The sequence below is a fragment of the Microcebus murinus genome, chromosome 8 (assembly GCF_040939455.1).
Source record: "Microcebus murinus isolate Inina chromosome 8, M.murinus_Inina_mat1.0, whole genome shotgun sequence".
NCBI lineage: Eukaryota > Metazoa > Chordata > Mammalia > Primates > Cheirogaleidae > Microcebus > Microcebus murinus.
This window is the reverse complement of record NC_134111.1, coordinates 3,768,935-3,788,342: the sequence shown is the minus strand read 5'-3', so window position 1 is coordinate 3,788,342 and position 19,408 is coordinate 3,768,935. Positions and strand designations below refer to the sequence as shown.

The 19,408-nt window shown below is 45.1% G+C and overlaps 1 protein-coding gene across 2 annotated transcripts in view; it reads right to left on the bottom strand.

Annotated features, from left to right (window-relative positions):
- The window catches only part of ERCC3 (ERCC excision repair 3, TFIIH core complex helicase subunit), a 33,687-nt gene extending 20,209 nt beyond the window's left edge, over nt 1-13,478 (bottom strand). Inside the window, exons 1-9 of one of the 2 annotated variants that reach the window (XM_076005453.1) lie at nt 13,332-13,478; nt 12,830-13,035; nt 11,271-11,507; nt 9,121-9,170; nt 8,567-8,702; nt 8,215-8,379; nt 7,530-7,734; nt 5,568-5,882; nt 181-365 (exon numbers count right to left, since the gene is read on the bottom strand). In XM_076005453.1, the coding sequence (XP_075861568.1) occupies nt 181-365; nt 5,568-5,882; nt 7,530-7,734; nt 8,215-8,379; nt 8,567-8,702; nt 9,121-9,170; nt 11,271-11,507; nt 12,830-13,035; nt 13,332-13,359 (1,527 nt within the window). In that variant the 5' untranslated portion in view covers nt 13,360-13,478. The remainder of the gene's footprint in view (nt 1-180; nt 366-5,567; nt 5,883-7,529; nt 7,735-8,214; nt 8,380-8,566; nt 8,703-9,120; nt 9,171-11,270; nt 11,508-12,829; nt 13,036-13,331) is intronic. The other variant, XM_012739946.3, reaches the window with a different exon arrangement.
- Between the last annotated feature and the right edge of the window lie 5,930 nt (nt 13,479-19,408).

Sequence of the window (19,408 nt, the reverse complement as noted above, 5' to 3'; positions counted from 1 at the left end):
TGTGAAGTGGGTATAATACTGTCCCTTTCACAGGGTAACCGAGGGTACTGCATGAGGTAGCAGCAGGTTAGCCTGGGCCCTTACCTGTGTATCTGCTCACAAGGAATCAACCTGATCATTTCCCTTTGTCCAAGGGAGGAGTCCTTCCCTCAGACAGCCACCCAGCCTGAACCCAGGTACCTCAGCACACTGGACTTTGGCGATGTAGCCGTTGTTCTGCAGCTCCATCCAGTTGGCTTCGTATAGCTTAGGCCCAATCAGAAAATTTAAGTCCACGATTTTGTCATCTTCCCGGACAAGGGTTGCAGTCAAACCCAGCTTGCAGTGGGCCTGCACGATGGTGAGCACCCGTCGGAACATCTTGGCTGGGGAAACAATGGGAGCATTCACTCTGTCACTTTTTAAAATGCTCAAGTACCATACCCAGCCTTGCCACTTAATACTGGCCTGTGACACCACATGGGCTAACCCCTGAGTTTTGGGACCATGGAAACCTGGCTCTAGACAAAAATGGCTAGTAAGAACACTTCATCATCACTTTTAGACCTGTCCAAAAGACAACAAAAAGGAGAACAAGAAAGAGAAATGACTTTGAGGAAGCTCCAAGTTAGAGAACCACAGCATTCTCCTCACGACAGCTAGGTTATCAGCAGAGCACAGATGGCAATTTGAAACATGATTTACAACATTTACGATACCATTAAGCTCTAAATTATGCACTTATTTCATTCACCCTAAAACTTGTACCTAGGTACAAAAAAGACATTTGGGGACCTGGAGGGGGGAGAGAAATGAAAGGAGCCAGTTCTGCTCAACTTCCTACCATTTTCCCAGAAACCAGGGAGAAAGCCAAGCCAAAGAGAGAAGAAATCGCAGGCACGCTCTGCCCCAAGCAGCCCCGCCCACTCCAGCAACCCTGCCCAGCTTTTAAAAATTCTAATACCCCGAAGGAAGGTTGAGATGTTTAAATCATGCTTATCTTACAAAATAATTAAAGGTAGAGCTGATGATACTTCAGCAAACAAACAAACGCAACAATCTAAGGAGGCCAGGCGCGGTGGCTCACGCCTATAATCCTAGCACTCTGAGAGGCAGAGGCAGGTGGATTGCTCGAGGTCAGGAGTCCGAAACCAGCCTGAGCAAGAGCAAGACCCCACCTCTACTATAAATAGAAAGAAATTAATTGGCCAACTAATATATATAGAAAAAATTAGTTGGGCATGGTGACACATGCCTGTAGTCCCAGCTACTCGGGAGGCTGAGACAGGAAGATTGCTTGAGCCCAGGAGTTTGAGTTTGCTGTGAGCTAGGCTGACGCCATGGCACTCACTCTAGCCTGGACAACAAAGCAGGACTCTGTCTCAAAAAAAAAGAGAAAAAACAAAAACAATGCAAGGAAAAAGAAGCCAGAATGCACCAAAACACAAATCAAAAACGTTAAGAATGTTAAAATAACAGACAGTTATCTAATGCTAAGTATATGTGTAGTTTTTACAGTTTCACATACTGAAGCTTAATAGTTGGCACACACACCATGTGCAAACACAGACAAAAAACACACAACACACAAAACAAACAAAAACAGTCTCAGAACTATCTCTGAGGAAAGACCGTGCTGGTTCCAAAAAACAATAGCCAAGGACCACAAACCAGGCTCCCCATTAAGTTAGAGGGACATAGCAGCCAAACTAACGGGAACGCCAGGGAAGCAGCACATTGACCCAAAGGAAGGATGAGGCAAGACCCTGTCTGGACACCGGCAACTTCCCTGCAAACCAGTCATTATCCTTCTATTACATCCTCCTACAGCTGTAACAGCTGTCACAGGTGAATAACTCACATACAATGCAGTGCACAGCTCAACACATTTTTCCACAGGCACACACCTACAGAGCCACCCAGATTAGGATATGAAGCGTTTTGGCACCCAGAGGTCTCTCCCTGACCCCTCCTGTCAATGACCAGCACCAGTCTCCCCTGAGGGAACCACTACTCTGACTTCTGTCATCAGAGAGGAGTCTGCCTCCTTTTTGAACTTCATATAAATGAAATCACAGTACATACTTGTGGCACTCAACATTATGTCATGGTTGTCATTTGACATATATTTGTATGATCATTTGACTGTCCCTCCCACTGTCTCCAGTGCCAACCACAGTACTCAGACTTGGTAGGTTCTCAATAAATACCTGTTCAAATGATGAAACTGGCACAATGCCCAATACACAGGAAGCACTTAATATATGCAAGTACTATAATACAAATTTTCTTATTAATAAAAGACCTAATAGAGTTCCTTTTGAAAAGTTTATACAAGAGCACAGCAATCTTTACCTTCTGAGATAACTCTCTAAGATGGATCATTCTACCTAACCCAGCGTGGCCGACATCTAGCAGGCAGGAAACTTATCTCTGATGGACTAGCATTTCTTTATTTTCTCTCTGGGCCAGTAAGCATGGCTATGTCATAGAGCTTATGAAAGCTCAAACTCAAAATCACTTAGGGGCAAGCTGGTTCAACCCAACCAAAGACAAACTTATCCAGTGAACCAGATGAGAGAAAAACATACAGACACACATCATAATCAGGAATGGTGCGGGGTGCACCTTTACACCCTTGTCATCAGATAACCAATCCCAAGTGTGTGCTGCCACCCACTGGGACGCAGAACATAGTTAACGTTAAAGAACATCAACATACACCAAATATAGAATAGAGCAGAAAGCCTCAAGCCCGCCCAAGCTTCAAACACAGCCTCCAACTAAACAGCTACAAAGCAATCAAACTTATTTGTAGGCAGTGATTCTCTGTATCATCATTTTCAATGCTAGCAGACCCAATACCCACCCTTCCTTTAATCTTTTTTTTTTAGTTTAGTTTTTAAATTATTGCAATAAAACTGACATTTTGGGGGGTCAGTGCTATGAATTTTAACCTGAATACATTTGTGTAGACATCACCAAACTCAGGATACAGATCTACCCATCACCTCAAAAAACTCCCCCATACTCTCCCTTTATGGTCGCACGTCGCCAGTTTCCACCCCCAGTAACCACTAATCTGTGGGGCCAGCATTATATTGTCATTGTCTTTTCCAGAATGTCATGTAAATCAAACCATACACTATGAAACCTCTTGAGACTGGCTTCTTTCACTCAGCAACACGCCGCCTTTGAGATTCACCCAAGTAGTTGCATGCATCCACAGTCTGTTCCTGTCTACTGCAGAGTGGCAGTGGTGTTCCAGTGTATGGATGGCCCACAGTTTATTTATTCAAATACTCACTTATCGGCATTTGAGTTTTGGAGATTATGAACAGAGCTGCTATAAACATTCATGTTCAGGTTTTTGTGTTAGCCTATTTTCATTTATCTAGGATAGATGCCCAGGAGTGGGACTGAAGGGTCATCCAGTAATTTTATAATAAACTGACAAACTGTTTTCCAGAGTGACCATGCACTCTGCAATCCCTCCAGCAATGTGTGACAGTTCCAGCTGCTCTCTGACCTCAACACTGGATGTCAGTATTTTTTACTTTAGCCTCTAATAGGCATATAGGAGCATCTTGTGGTAGTTTAAATTTGCATTTCCCTGATGGCCAATGACAATGAACCCCTTTTCAAGTGCTTATTTGGCATCTGTGTTTCCTCTTTTGGAGAAATATCTATTAATTTATTTTGCCCATTTTCCAACATTTTGCCATTGTCTAAATGTCTATTAGGCAACTCAAATCCACATGTCTAAAGCCTAGCTCCTGATCGTAACCCTCCAGACCTGCTCCTTTGACAGCTTTCCCCATTTTGATTAATGCCTACTCCATTCTCCTTTTGTTCAAGCCAAAAGCCTCAGTGTCATCCTGGATTTCTCTTTCTCTGATCCCATACCCAACCTGTCAGCTGAAGCGTCACAAGATAGATACCCAGAGTCCAATGATACCTTCATCCTTCCTTCATTCTCACTGGCTCAGGCCTCTTATTGGGATTCCACAAACTCATCTCTTTGCTCAAATCCCTTAGATGGCTTCCTATTCACTCAGAGTACAAGCCAAACTCTTTACTATGGTCTACAAGGCCCCAGAGAGCTGACCCAATACCTCCATCCTTCCTTAGCCTTGACTACTCTTCCTATCCTCTTCTCTGGCTACATGGCCATCCAGTGCCATCTGAACATTCCAAGAACTTTCTCACCGCAAGGCCGGTGCCCTGTTGCTTCCACCAGAAAGACCCCTGATCCCTACACCTAGCCAGTTGTAAACATCTCTAGGCATTTTCAGAAGCCCACAGGTACTGGAGGAGCTTGCATTACACAGAAAGAACCAGACACTAGGGCCATTTTGACATTTTGAAAGCTGTATGTGAAAATGCCTCAGATTTAATTTTATTCAGAGTAAATTCTATTTTAGATTTAATTTATCTTAAACAAATCAATAAAAGAAACAAACTACTAATAAACGCTACCACATGGAGGAACCATTATGCAAAGGAAGAAGCCAGACACAAGAAAACATATATTATTATGATTTTGTTTATATGAAATTTCCAGAAAAGGCAAATCTATGGAGACAGAAAGCAGTTCAGTGGTTGCCTGAGGCTACAGAGAAAAACAGGGACTGACTACAAATGAGTACGAGGGAGATGTTCTAAAACAGAATCATGGTGATGGTTGCACAACTCCAACAAATTTATTAAAACTCATTGGACTGTACATTTATAACAGGTGATTTTATGGTTTGTAAGTTAAATAAATAAAGCTGCTAAAAAGAAAAGAGTTTGCCTGTGATACTCAGAGAAATAGGGTTTTTATTACATATTGACTAAAGACCAACATTTTATTTATTTATTGTTATTTTTGAGACAGAGTCTCACTTTGTTACCTGGGCTAGCGTGCCATGGCGTCAGCCTAGCTCACAGCAACCTCCAACTCCTGGGCTCAAGCGATCCTCCTGCCTCAGCCTTCCGAGTAGCTGGGACTACAGGCACATGCCACCATGCCCAGCTAATTTTTTTATATATATTTTTAGTCGGCCAATTATTTTCTTTCTATTTATAGTAGAGACAGGGTCTTGCTCTTGCTCAGGCAGGTTTTGAATTCCTGACTTTGAGAGATCCGCCCACGTCGGCCTCCCAGAGTGCTAGGATTACAGTGGTGAGCCACTGCACCCGGCCAAGATCAATACTTTAGCATTTAAATAAAACACAACACCACTACTGCAAAGGCTTTTCCGTGCTCCTAGCCCAGTTTTCACAGGGCCATAAAAAATAGGTTAAGGGCAAACTGGGCTGCAACAATAAGAAATATGAAGGAAGGAAATATCATTGTCTTACTGAGTACTCTGAGCCAGTGATTAAGGAAGCTGTGACTGTATACACCCCCATCCCTGCCCCAAACTTAAGAATTATTTAAAAGCTTTACCCAGCAAAAATTATTATTATTATTATTTTTAAAGTATTTAAAAGCTTTACTAGCCAGTTGGGTGGACTACACAACAGTCCCTCCCCTAACCCAACAACTGGAAATCAGTTTTCACCTGTACAACTAGTGGACAGCTCAGCTTCAGCCTGCTTACCTGGTATGGTGTGCACTTCATCCAGGATCATGAGGCCCCACTCCTGAGTTTTGAGCCACTCCATGACTCGCTCAGCCTCCCAGGATCTTTTGGTGGTGTGGCCCAGCATGGAGTAGGTGCTAATGGCAATGGAGCAGCCTATGGGCTTGTCCTTGGCGTCAGAGGTGAAGCGGCAGATCTGGCTGTCATCGATGGTGGACCACATCTTGAATTGAGCTTTCCACTGTTCCACAGACACCGCTGAGTTGCCCAACACCAGACAGCGTTTCCTAACAGTGCATGCAGCAGTCACACCAACCAGGGACTTCCCAGCACCTACAAGAAACCGGAGGGCAAGTCCACCCAAGGCCAGGTTGAAACAAAGGACAGGGACAGGCAGAATGAGTCATTAGCATGGGAATCTAGGAAAGTGTCTTATAACAGTCCTTACAGCTGACATCTAGGAGGCACTTAAGTGCTCCAGAGGCTGAGGTAGCAGGATCGCTTGAGTCCAGGAGTTTGAGGTTGCTGTGAGCCAGGCTGACGCCATGGCACTCACTCTAGCCTGGGCAACAAAGTGAGACTCTGTCTCAAAAAAAAAAAAATCAAGCTATTCCTTTAAACGGAAATTCTTCTTTTGCCATCAAAATAACCCACAGAGCTTTGAAAAAAAGAACCTCCTTGGCTGGGCACAGTGGCTCACACCTGTAATCCCAGCACTCCAGGAGTAATCCTAGCACTCCAAGAGGCCAAGGTGGGAGAATTGCTTGTGGTCAGGAGATGGAGACCAGCCTTAGCAAAAGGGAGACCCTGTCTCTACTAAAAATAGAAAAAATTAGCTGTACATGGTGGCATGCACCTGTAGTCCCAGCTACTTGGGAGGCTGAAACAGGAGGATCACCTGAGCCTAGGAGTTTGAAGTTGCTGTGAAGTATGCTGATGCCATGGCACTCTAGCCTGGGCAAAAGAGTGAGACTCTGTCTCAAAAAAAAAAAAAAAAAGAACCTCCTCTCCCTGTAGACTTTGTCTCTGTAAATCAAGGGTGGGCCCCCAGGTGAGTCTGTCATGGCTTCTCGCTGAGAACCTAGGCCAGGATCTGACATTGCTGAGGACAAGAGAGGTCAGACAGATGCCAGGGAGCTGCTACCACCTTTTCTTTGTTTTTTTTGAGACAGAGTCTCACTCTGTCGCCATGGCACTTGAGCCAGGGTCACAGCCTAGCTAACAGCAACCTCAAACTCCTAGGCTCAAGCAATCCTTCTGCCTCAGCCTCCTGAGTAGCTGGGACTACAAGCATGTGCCACCATGCCCGGCTAATTTTTTCTACATATTTTTAGTTGGCCAATTAATTTCTTTCTAGTTTTAGTAGAGACGGGGTCTCACTCTTGCTCAGGCTGGTCTCGAACTCCTGATCTTGAGTGATCCGTCTCCCTCTGCCTCCCAGAGTGCTAGGATTACAGCCGTGAGCCACCGCGCCTGACCTGCTACCACCTTTTCTTAAACTTGCACATCATAAGAAGCCATCCGGGAACAAGGAAAGTTTCTGTATTAGGGTGTCTCCAAATACACAACTCCTAAGACTGATTTCAAGAACAAGAATCTACCTGCTACATAAAACAGCCCCTTGCCATCTGCACAGGCTCACCTCTCACCTGGTCTATTTTTCTTCCCCGACTCCATATCACCCAAGATTTTATACATTGTTTAGTCAATCTGCTTACCATCTGTCTCTACCCCAGTGGAATGAGCTCCATGAGATCAGGAGTGTTGTTCTGGCCACCACTACACTCCCCGTGCCTAGGCCAGGGCCCCACACACAGCAAGCACTCAATAAATATTTGTCGAGTCACGAATCAGGGGTGTTGCCTGACCCTGGCTATTTCCTAGCAAGGTGCGATTTAGGAAAAGGTGCAGAAAGCAAGTTGGAGGCAGCTGGCAGATCCTGAGCAGCCTGGCCACCTTCTTCCTTCACATATCACTTACCACAAGGAAGAACAATGACCCCCGAACGTGCACGCCCATTCCCAAACATCTTCCGCAAGCTCTTCTCCTGATAGGGTCTGAGGACAGCTGTGGGTTTCAGGTCAATGTTGATATCAGGGTTGACAGAATCATTCCGGAAGTCATATTCTGCCAGCAGAGGGTATTCTAAGTGGATACAACGTTTCTGGAGCTCCTCAATCATTTCCTGGGGAGTGAACAGGAAGGAAGTTTTTAAAATCTTATTAACTCCAATGAATGCTCAAAACCACCACATATTCCAATGGGCCCAACTGTCAAAAAAAAATGGCATTTTATCTGGACTTCCACAATTTTAGATAATGCTTGGTAACAACTGGGTTAAAGCATAGAAAAGCAACCCAAACCAACAACTCTGTCATAATGAAATCTAATCAGCAGCCAAACTGACCCTCTGCCACTGTTTCTCACATCTCCTTGGGAGCTTGTGAAGACCAGCCTAGTAGGCTGAGGAGGAGGACACGTGGATCCAGCTCCATCAGAAGAAATGATGCTGGGCCTGGCCCACCAACACCAAAAAAGGAGAAAGCAACTCAGAAGTTGACAGAGATCCCTTCCTTGCACACAGACTACAGGAAGAGCTGACAGACGGCTGGACTGGCTTCTGACACAGGTTTAGTGAAGGAACCAGGAAGGGACATTCACTGACCTGCTTGACTTCAAAAGATACTGTCTGTGTCTCTTCTTCTTCTTCTTCATCCTTGTCCATTTGCTCATAAAAGTCAAACAGATCTGTGGGAATGTCAGATTTACCCTGTTGATCTGTCACTCGAGAAGTGGAGGGCCCACTGCTGCCTTCAGCAGTCTTAGAAATCTGTAAGAGAAAGGTAGGCTCTGGACTTGCACATCATACTTAATTCTGTTGTTATCAAGCAAGGGTTGAAGTTGTAAGGGGGAGAAAACAGAAGGGCTGTTAGGAGGTTGCAAGTGCTGGATAAAAGACACCTGAGCTGAAATCCTAAATGCCCACCCCCCCAAGGGTGACCCAGGAGCCCACATACGGCAGATTTGCTTGTGAAAGTCTCTGTGATGAGCTCGGTGGCCTCCCCTTCAGAGTTCCTCAGGCGGCATTCTCGGATCACTGGGTCCTGGAGGAGATGCTGGATGACATCCGGGTGGGAGCTTTCAACAAAATACCTACAAGCAGGGGAAGAAGATGGTACCTACTGACCAGTAAGCACTTCTAGACGATTCCACTACTCATTCATTAGACAGTCTGGAAATAGAATCCTCATGACTCTCCCCACTCTCTCACTACCGCCAACCCGTTGCCAAATCTGAGCTATGAGCTGATGGCCATAATATAACTTGAGAGTTGTGGGTAAAGCCCCACCTTGAAATTAAGTAAGCAGGGGTCTGAGCCCCAGCTCCACTGCTACGGGAAATACACTGGCCAGCGAATGAATTTCTAGTCTGGGCCCATTTCCTGTTCCTTATCTGTGCTTCAGGGTACTGAGAAAGAGGCACAGACAGTCCATAAATGTTACTAGTGTCTTCCACCTGGCATACAGAGGGTGAAAGTGTCTTGGGACAGACCTGTCATGGAATCTCCTACCTGTTGTGCTTCAGGACCAGCTTGACTTTTCCATAGCTGACAGTACACAACTACAAATAGAGACAATACCAAACAGGCAAAGTGAGCAATGAGCAGCTAGCTCCCTCAGAACACGTTCATACAGGTCCCATCTCACCCCTACTAACCAAGTGAAGAGTTCATTTCACTTTAGGAAAAGCCAACCAGAAATCCTAAAGGGGTCAGATCTGCCTAAACTGAGCTATTTCCATTGGCCTTTGCTTTCTGCCTGGCTAATTCTGATGCATATCACTTAACTTATAAAATACTGCTTAATTTCCCTTGTATTTTTCCCCTTCTCTCTCCGTTTCCACAGTCTCCACCCTAATCTGGAGTCTCATCCCGCCAAATCTATTACTACAGCTCCCAGCACACAGTATGTGCTCAGTAATTGCTGCATAAGTAAAATGCAAAGCCTCCTGACCTCTTCACCAATTTTATTTCTCAAACTAGAACATAAGTCTTCATGGCAGAGAAAACAGCTTAAATCCTCCCATGTTCCTAACAATCTTTAGAAAGGAATGCAGCAAAGGTTGTGTGTAGCCATGAAACTCAGACCAGACCTTGGGTGGCTGCCCACCCCACTGCCGTCCCTTTGACCCATCAAAGCACAGACCAGCACCTACATTCCTGCAGGCAGCTCCCAGCCAAGACTGGGCAAAGCCATGATGCTGATGCGGCTCATTCCAGCTAGGTGCATCAAAACTTAAAAGTTCTGATCAACTTTTAAGTTGATCAAAAGCTGGCTACCAGCCGGGTGTGGTCCCTCATGCCTGTAATCCTAGCATTCTGGGAGGCCGAAGCGGGCGGATTGCTCCAGGTCAGGAGTTCAAAAATAGCCCGAGCAAGAGCGAGACCTCATAACTACTATATATAGAAAGAAATTAATTGGCTAACTAATATATATAGAAAAAATTAGCCGGGCATGGTGGCGCATGCCTGTAGTCCCAGCTACTTGGGAGGCTGAGGCAACAGGATTGCTTGAGCCCAGGAGTTTAAGGTTGCTGTGAGCTAGGCTGTCACAATGGCACTCACTCTAGCCTGGGCAACAAAGCAAGACTCTGTCCCAAAAACAGACTCTGTCCCAACACACAACAGCCAGTGTGTTGGTCGGCACACTGGCTCTGCAATAGCCACCAGAACTCTCCCTATGGCTCCCATAGCTACTGTGGGATTGGCTGCAGTTATGATACTGGATGCCTATGGTACCCTTCTACCACTCCAGATTTGGGTCTGAACCCGACTCCCTCTAGATCAGCCAAAGGCAAAAAAGGTACTGTCCATCTCTCAGAAGAAACCCAAGCATGTTCAACCACAGTTCACATGGAACTCTCTCCACTTCAACATTCTTAGTTCTTTTTGACTTTCTCTGATGGAACCTGTTGACTCTCGGTCTTACGCAGGTATTTAGCCTTAGATGAAGTTTACCACCCATATAGCCAGCTTGGGCTGCCATAACAAAAGATCATAGACTGGGTGGCTTAAACAATAGAAATTTATTTTCTCAGAGTTCTAGAGGTTAGAAGGTCATGATCAAAGTACCAGCTGATTTGGTTTCTGGTGAAGGTTCTCTTCCTGCCTTGAGGACAGTCACCTCCACCTTCTCACTGTATACTCACATGACAGGGAGAAAAAAAGAGAGCTCTCTGGTATCTCTTCTTATGAGGACAGTAACCCTACTGGATCAGGACCCCACCCTAAGGACTGAGTTTTGTCTCAATTACTTTCATATTCCACATACAGTAACATTGGAGATTAGGGTTTCAACATATAAATTTCAGGGAACACAATCCAGTCCACAGCACCACCCACTTTGGGCTGCATTCCCAAATAACCCCAGCCAGAATGGGCCTGAATAAGTATGTTATTCATACTTATTCGAGTATGGTGAGGTACTAACCTCACCATGTTAGTACCCACAGCTAGGACCAGCTTGGGAAAAGTTGGTCTCAGCCATAACACAATGCTGGATCCAGAAGGGTAACAGCTGGGATAATCAGTTATTATGCTCCCTACAGGAGAGCTAAATGGAACATTTTCATGGTGCCACAGGTTGACAACATGTAACCCCTATCCCCGCTATTACCACACTACCAAAGCAGACGGAATTACTAGCCTCAGCCCCCACTTGCCTTAATAAACTGAATAATTCCATCAGGGACTCCTGTCTTGCTGAGCTTCCTGAGGTACTCAGTGATGTCACTGGTTTGCAGCCCAACACTGACAGCTGCATACAGGGAGTAGGCAGTTAGTTTGTACTCATGCACATGGGTTGGTCGGCACACTGGCTCTGCAATAGCCACCAGGAAGTCTTGGGCATATCTGTAAACTGGAGAGAAGGCTTCCAAGAAAATATGGCCATCAGGAGCCTAAGAAACACCAAATGGACACAACCAAGAAAGAAATTAATGAGTTGCAGAGACTATTAAACTCTTTCCCATGCCATTAGGAAGAAAGAATAAACTGCCCAACACCAGAGATATTTTTGCAAACCCTCCTTCAGACAACTGGGAGGCCTGTTACTTTGATCAGATATAGAGGAGTAGACAAAAAAAGAAAAAAAGGTTTCCAAAGTCAGTAGCTGTTTCCCACTACTTGACTAGGGAAAGCCCACCATACTGGCTATCCTCAAGTAACCCTTTGGCTAGACTTCAACTGAATGTAGAACATTAATGATTTTAAGTTGATCAAAAGCTGGCTACCAGCCGGTGTGGTGCCTCATGCCTGTAATCCTAGCATTCTGGGAGGCCGAAGCGGGCGGATTGCTCCAGGTCAGGAGTTCAAAAATACCCCGAGCAAGAGCGAGACCTCATAACTACTATATATAGAAAGAAATTAATTGGCTAACTAATATATATAGAAAAAATTAGCCGGGCATGGTGGCACATGCCTGTAGTTCCAGCTACTTGGGAGGCTGAGGCAGCAGGATTGCTTGAGCCCAGGAGTTTAAGGTTGCTGTGAGCTAGGCTGTCACAATGGCACTCACTCTAGCCTGGGCAACAAAGCGAGACTCTGTCCCAAAAAAAAAAAAAAAGCTGGCTACCAATATGTCTCCCCTTAATTTTAAAAAATGGGGGCTGGGCACGGTGGCTCACGCCTGTAATCCTAGCTCTCTGGGAGGCCAAGGCAGGAGGATCGCTCAAGATCAGGAGTTGGAAACCAGCCTGAGCAACAGCAAGACCCCATCTCTATTAAAAATAGACAGAAATTAATTGGCCAACTAAAAATATATGCAAAAAATTAGCCAGGCATGGTGACACATGCCTGTAGTCCCAGCTAATCAGAAGGCTGAGGCAGAAGGATCACCTGAGCCCAGGTGATTGAGGTTGCTGTGAGCTAGGCTGATGCCACGGCACTCTAGCACGGGGAACAGAGTAAGACTCTGTCTCAAAAAGAAAAACAGAAAATAATTTTACATGATAAATGCTATTTATTGGGCAGCCTAAAAGTACCTCCAAACATGGGGTAGGGCTAGAAAGGGAAGGAGAGTAAATATAGACAGAAGCTCAAGTCTGACCCACACATGAGTAGCCACTCATTCCTACCTCTGGCTGTTCAAACGTGTTGGATGAAAGCTGTCTCTTCAGTGTTAGGGGGAGTATCCCACATTTCAAATGTGGCTTTGGGAATGTCAAAGGTGTAGCTGCCAGTCCACAAACTCCGGGCCTGCCCTGCCTGAGGTTACACTTACCACCCACAGGGGCCTGGAGGTGTGGTCGTCCTTCAGAGGCATCTGCACCCTGTAGTCCTTGGCTCCATATTCATCTACTTTGGTGCTCGACTCATCCACCTGCTTCCCGGCGGCCGAGGGAACCGCTTCTTGAGAGTCGTTCCCAGGGGCGTCGTCTTCATCTTCTTCCTCATCCTCGTAGTGCCGCTTCTTGGACTTCTTCTTGTCTGCAGAAACCCACACAAAAGTGAGGCTAACAGGAGCCCAGGATTCCCTCAGCACTGCCTGGCGACATTTCACCCACGCCACCAACTCCTAGCCCAGCGCCTCCCGCATCCCGCGGGCATGGCGTCGCTCAACCACCTCCTACCCAGCCCAGTTAGCCGGGCTGCGCCCAGCTTCAGCATCTCCCCCCACAGCGGGCCCGGCGTGGTCACGGGAGGGCCTGCGGGCCGCCGCCGAGCAGCTCTGTCACAGAGCAGCGAGCACACAGAAGCCCGAGCGCGCCCGCGCCACCTCTCACCGCGGTCGGCCCTGTCTCTCTTGCCCATGGCAGCAGCGGCAGCAAGCAGCGCGAACAGCGGAGGCCGAGGCCCCACCGCAGCTTCGGCTCTCAGAGGAACTTCCGGCTCACGTAGGAGGCTCTTCCGGCGCCCACACAGGAAGTCCCGCCTCTGGGCATCGGGCCACGTGTTGTGAGTTTTTTTTTTTTTTTGACTGAGTCTGGCTTTCTTGCCCAGGCTAGAGTGAGTGTCCTGATGTCAGCCTAGCTCACAGCAACCTCAAACTCCTGGGCTCAAGCGATCCTCCTGCCTCAGCCTCCCGAGTAGCTGGGACTACAGGCATGCGCGACCATGCCCGGCTAATTTTTTGTATATATATTTTAGTTGGTCAATTAATTTCTTTCTATTTTTAGTAGAGACGGAGTCTCGCTCAGGCTGGTCTCCAACTCCTGACCTCGAGCAATCCGCCCGCCTCGGCCTCCCAGAGTGCTAGGATTACAGGCGTGAGCCACCGCGCCCGGCCTTTTTTTTTTTTTGAGACAGAGTCTCGCTTTGTTGCCCAGGCTAGAGTGAGTGCCCAGCCTAGCTCACAGCAACCTCAAACTCCTGGGCTCAAGCAATCCTCCTGCCTCAGCCTCCCGAGTAGCTGGGACTACAGGCATGCGCCACCATGCCCAGCTAATTTTTTCTATATATATTAGTTGGCCAATTAATTTCTTTCTATTTATAGTAGAGACGGGTCTGGCTCTTGCTCGGGCTATTTTTGAACTCCTGACCTGGAGCAATCCACCCGCCTCGGCCTCCCAGAGAGCTAGGATTACAGGCATGAGCCACCTCGCCCGGCCTGTGTTGTGACTTTTCGCTGGGCCATCTTCAACCCTGTTCATTCCTCTAGAATTTCAATGAAATACTGTATTTATCGAGCATCCGGGCAGTGAACAAATTAAAGGTATAGTCCTCCTGGAACTTGAATTCTAACGGAGCAAAGAATTAACGGGGCTGAGAGTGACTGGCAGTGCCATTCTAAATAGAGTGGTCCCTTAATACATCCTGAAGTGGTGTTATCTGAGCAAAGATCTGAGGAAAGTGAAACAATGTCCTTTATAAGTACCAAGGGAGGAGCAGTGCGGAGCGCGCATTCAATTAGAAACAGGGCGGCAGCGTGGCTTGGGGGGAGGGGCACTGTGCAGTGCAAGCCAAACACAGGTTCTCAAAGCGGGGTGTCCTGGCCGCAAAAACATCACATGGAAACCGGTTAGAACGGGTTATAAAGGCAAATGCAACGTGTCTGGCGGCATCCCAGACCAATGGAATGAAAAAAAAAAATGAAGGTGGGGCCAACAGTCTTGCCCTCCAGATGATTCTGATGCTCATGGTTGCGAACTGCTGATGGAGAGCCTTGTAGGTAATGGCAAGAACTTTGGGTTTTATTATGAAATGACAAACCACAGGAGAGTTTTGAGCAGAAAAAATGACAATCTGCTTTAGCATAAAAAGATTACACTAGCTGTTCTTTTGAAGATAGACGTTACAAGGCCAAGGTCAGCTACTGCAGCAGTCCAGTTGAGAAACGGCTGGCTTTCCCCGGGTGGGTAGGGGTAAAGATGATTGATGAAAAGTGGCTCAATTCTTTATTTTTTTTCCCCGGGAAAATATGAGAGTACAAACATTTTGGTTACATTTTGTATCTTTGTGTCTATCTTTGTGTCTCCCTAGCAAGGGTTAGAAGTATGCCCCTCCCCTTCACAATGCTCCCCGCATCCCTCAGTTGTAAGTCTACCCCTCCAATCCCTGGAGAACACCACCAAAATCTGAGCACCATAGTGTTTATCAGTCAGTACCAATTTGATGGCGAGTACATGTGGAGCCCATTCTTCTGATCTTGTGTCACCTCACTTCAGATGATGGGCTCAAATTCATCCAGGAAAATATAAGCGGAAAATATAAGCTAGATCACTATCATTTCTTATAAGTAATATTCCATTGTCTATATATACCAAATTTTAATAATCCACTTGTGAATTGACGAACACTTGGGTTGTTTCCACGTCCTTGGAGTAGTGAATTGTGCTGCCATAAACATTCAGGTGCAGATGTCTTTATTATAGAATGTCTTATGCTCATTTGGGTAGATGCCTCATGATGCTATTGCTGGATCCAGTGGTATTTCTATTTTTAGCTCTTTGAGGTATCTCCAAATTCTTTTCCACAGAGGTTGAACTAATTTGCAGTCCCACCAGCAGTGTAAGAGTGTTCCTGTCTCTCCTTGCCAGCATTTGTTGTTTTGGGATTTTTCAATAGAGGCCAGTCTCACTGAGGGGTTAGGTGATATCTCATTATGGTTTTGATTTGCATTTCTCTAATGATTAGAGATGTTGAGCATTTTTTTTATATGTTTGCTGGCCATTATTCTGTATTCATTTGGAAAAGATTCTGTTCATTTCCGTTGCCCATTTATTGATGGGGTTAATTTTTTTCTTGTTGATTCTTTTAAGTTCTAGATAGATTCTTATTATCAGACCTTTATCAGATGTGTAGAGAGCAAATATTTTCTTCCATTCTGCAGGTTGTCTATTCGCTCTAATGATAGTTTCCTTGGCTGTGCAGAAGCTTTTTAATTTGATCAGATCCCATTTGTTTATTTTTGTTTCTGCTGTGATTGCTTTGGGGGTCTTCTTCAAAATTCTTTTGTCTAGGCTGATGTCTGAAAGGGTCTTCCCAACATCTTCTAGAATTCTTAAGGTTTCATGCCTTAGGTTTAAGTCTGTTATCCATCTTTAGTGGATTTTTCTTTTTTTTCTTGAGACAGAGTCTTACTCTGTTGCCCCAGCTAGAGTGCCATGGCATCAGCCTAGCTCACAGCAACCTCCAACTCATGGGCTCAAGCAATCCTTCTGCCTCAGCCTCCTGAGTAGCTGGGACTACAGGCATGTGCCACCATGCCCGGCTAATTTTTTCTATATATTTTTAGTTGGCCAATTAATTTCTATTTTTAGTAGAGACGGGGTCTTGCTCTTGCTCAGGCTGGTTTCCAACTCCTGACAAGCAATCCTCCCGCCTCAGCCTCCCAGAGTGTTAGATTATAGGCGTGAGCCACCATGTCCAGCCTTGAGTGGATTTTTGTGAGAGGTGAGAGGTAGGGATCCAGTTTCATTCTTCTGCATATTGCTATCCAGTTTTCCCAGCACCATTTATTGAAAAGAGATTCTTTTCCCCATTGTATATTTTTGTCTGCTGTATCAAAGATTAGATTACCATATACAGATGGTTTCATCTCTGGAATCTCAGTCTTCCCGACTTCAAGCTGTACTACAAAGCAATTCTTTTATCTATTTTGTAGGTAGAATAGATGAGATTTGCTGGCTGACTTGATATGGTAAGTGAAAGAGAGGAGTAAAGGGTAACTCCAAGATTTTTGGCTTGAGCAACTTCGAAAATGATGATGTACTTGGGGAAGGTACAGGTTTGGAAAATAGTTTTAGACATATGGAGTGGGAGTGGCTGTATTCGTCTGCCATAACAAAATACCACAGACTGCATGGCCTAAACAACATACGTTTATTTTCTCACAGCTCTGGAGGCTAGGAAATCCAAAAATAAGGTCCAGTAGGGTTCAGTTCCTGGTGAGGGCCCACATCCTGGTTCACGGATGGCCACCTTCTTGCTGTGTCCTTACGAGGCATAGAGAGAACTCCAGTGTCTCTTCCTCTTTTCATAAGGACACAAGGACTGTTGGATTAGGACCTCAACCTTTTGTCCTTTTATCCTTTATTATCTCTTCACAGGCCCTATCTTCAAATAGTCACATTGTGGGTCAGGGCTTAACATGAATTTTGGGAAGGATGCAATTCAATCTATAGTAATGGCCTATTAGACAATTAAATGAAGTGTCAAAAAGGAAGTTGGATATGAGACTGAAGTTCAGAGACCTAGAAATAATGAATTTTGGAACCAGCAACATATCTATTGAAGCTATAGAATTGGTTGAAATTGCCTAGGGAATAAATGTAGGTACAGAAAAGGTCCAAGGACTGGAGACATTTCAGAGTGAAGAACTGAAAGCTTAAGAAGAAATTGTTAAACAAAAAGAACCAGAACTTGAAGATTTGGATAATTTTTCGCATACTCATATTGTAAAAAATGAGAACATATGCTCTAGAGAAAACACTAAGGATGTGGCTGGACAGACATTTATTTGCAAGAAATTAGGTATGTGGCTTATAGATCCAATCAACCATCTCAGCAGAAACCCTGACAATTTGGAGTGAAGAGGCGGAGATGACATGAAATGAAGGCCGACTGTTGGACTTCTGGGATTCTACAGGTAGGAAAGGTATGATAGAGCAGTTGAGGTCAGTGTGACTGCTTCTGCCACCACACGCCTTAGGCCATCTCCTTAGTTCTGAGGGCCACAGCCCCAGTAAGCCCTGAGAACAGAGCATCAAGCCAATACAAATTATTCTCAAGCCTTAGAAGCTAATGTAATTTTCCCTGCTTTCAGACTTGCTTGGGACCTGCAGGTCTTTTTTCCTTCCTATTATTTCTCCCTTCTGGAAAGGAATGTCTATTCTCTGCCTGGCCCACCATTGTAATTTGGAAGCAGATAACTTGCCTGGTTTCACAGGTTCACAGAGAGGAATTTGGCTCCAACATGAATCATACCAAGTCTCAACCATAATTGTTTTTGGTGATTTAGATGATATTTGAGCTGACATGAGTTGATGCTGGAGTGATGGACTTCTGGGGATATTGAGATGGGGTGAATATATTTTGCATGTGGGATGGATATGAAGTTTTAAGGGCCAGAGGACAGACAGCTATGGCTCAAATTGTGTCCCCCTTAAAAAAGATATCTTGAAATCCTACCCCCGGTACTTTAGAATGTGATCTTAATTGAAAATAGGGTCTTTACACAGGTAATCAAGTTGAAGTGAGGTCATTAGGGTGAGCTCTAATCCAATGCCTGGTGTCCTTATAAAAAAGGGAACACACACGGGGGAACACCACATGATGATGAAGCAGAGATTAGAGAGATGCTGCCACAGCCCTGTGGACACCTTGATTTCAGACTTAGTATCTAGAACTGTGAGAAAATAAATTTCTGTTGTCATAGTACCACCATTTCTTGTCATAAGCCACCTAGTCTGTGGTACTTCACTACTACAGCCTCCACTGCTGGACATTCAGATTTTCAATTTCGAGCTTTTATGGGTACACCATACCAAATTCACAATCATTTTTAAAGGATTAATTTCTTTTTTTTTTTTTTTTTTTTGAGACAGAGTCTTACTTTGTTGCCCAGGCTAGAGTGAGTGCCGTGGCATCAGCCTAGCTCACAGCAACCTCAAACTCCTGGGCTCAAGCAATCCTCCTGCCTCAGCCTCCCAAATAGCTGGGACTACAGGCATGCGCCACAATGCCCAGCTAATTTTTTTTCTATATATATATTAATTGGCCAATTAATTTCCTTCCATTTATAGTAGAGACGGGGCCTCGCTCTTGCTCAGGCTGGTTTCGAACTCCTGACCTCGAGCAATCCGCCCGTCTCGGCCTCCCAGAGTGCTAGGATTACAGGCGTGAGCCACTGGCGCCCGGCCTTAAAGGATTAATTTCTAGATATAAAATTGCTAGGTCACAGGATATACAAGATTCTGAGGCTATTGACTTGCATTGTTAAATTGTCCTCTATATGAAAGTATTAATCTAAATTATCTCCAATACCATGTGAGAGACCATTCCTCACACTCAGTAGGTAAGATAATAAGGCTTTGCATTTGTTTTTAATCACCATGAAGTTCTGATTTGGGTAATCAAGATGTCCAAAGATATACTAGAGAAAGTTGAGTGGAGACTTATTGAAGTGAGACTTATTATTTTTTTTCCCTTTTTTTTTTTATTTCGGCATATTATGGGGGTACAGATTTTAAGGTTTCAATAAATGCCCATTTCCCCCCCTCCCGAGACTTATTATTAGATACTGGAAATACTCAGTTTAGTCTCAATGTTTCTAGATTAGTGTGTACTTTGTTTCCTAGACAGTGATTAACTCAAGCAGGAGGGGACAAATGCAAACACACAGTGTCTAAGAACAGATCTG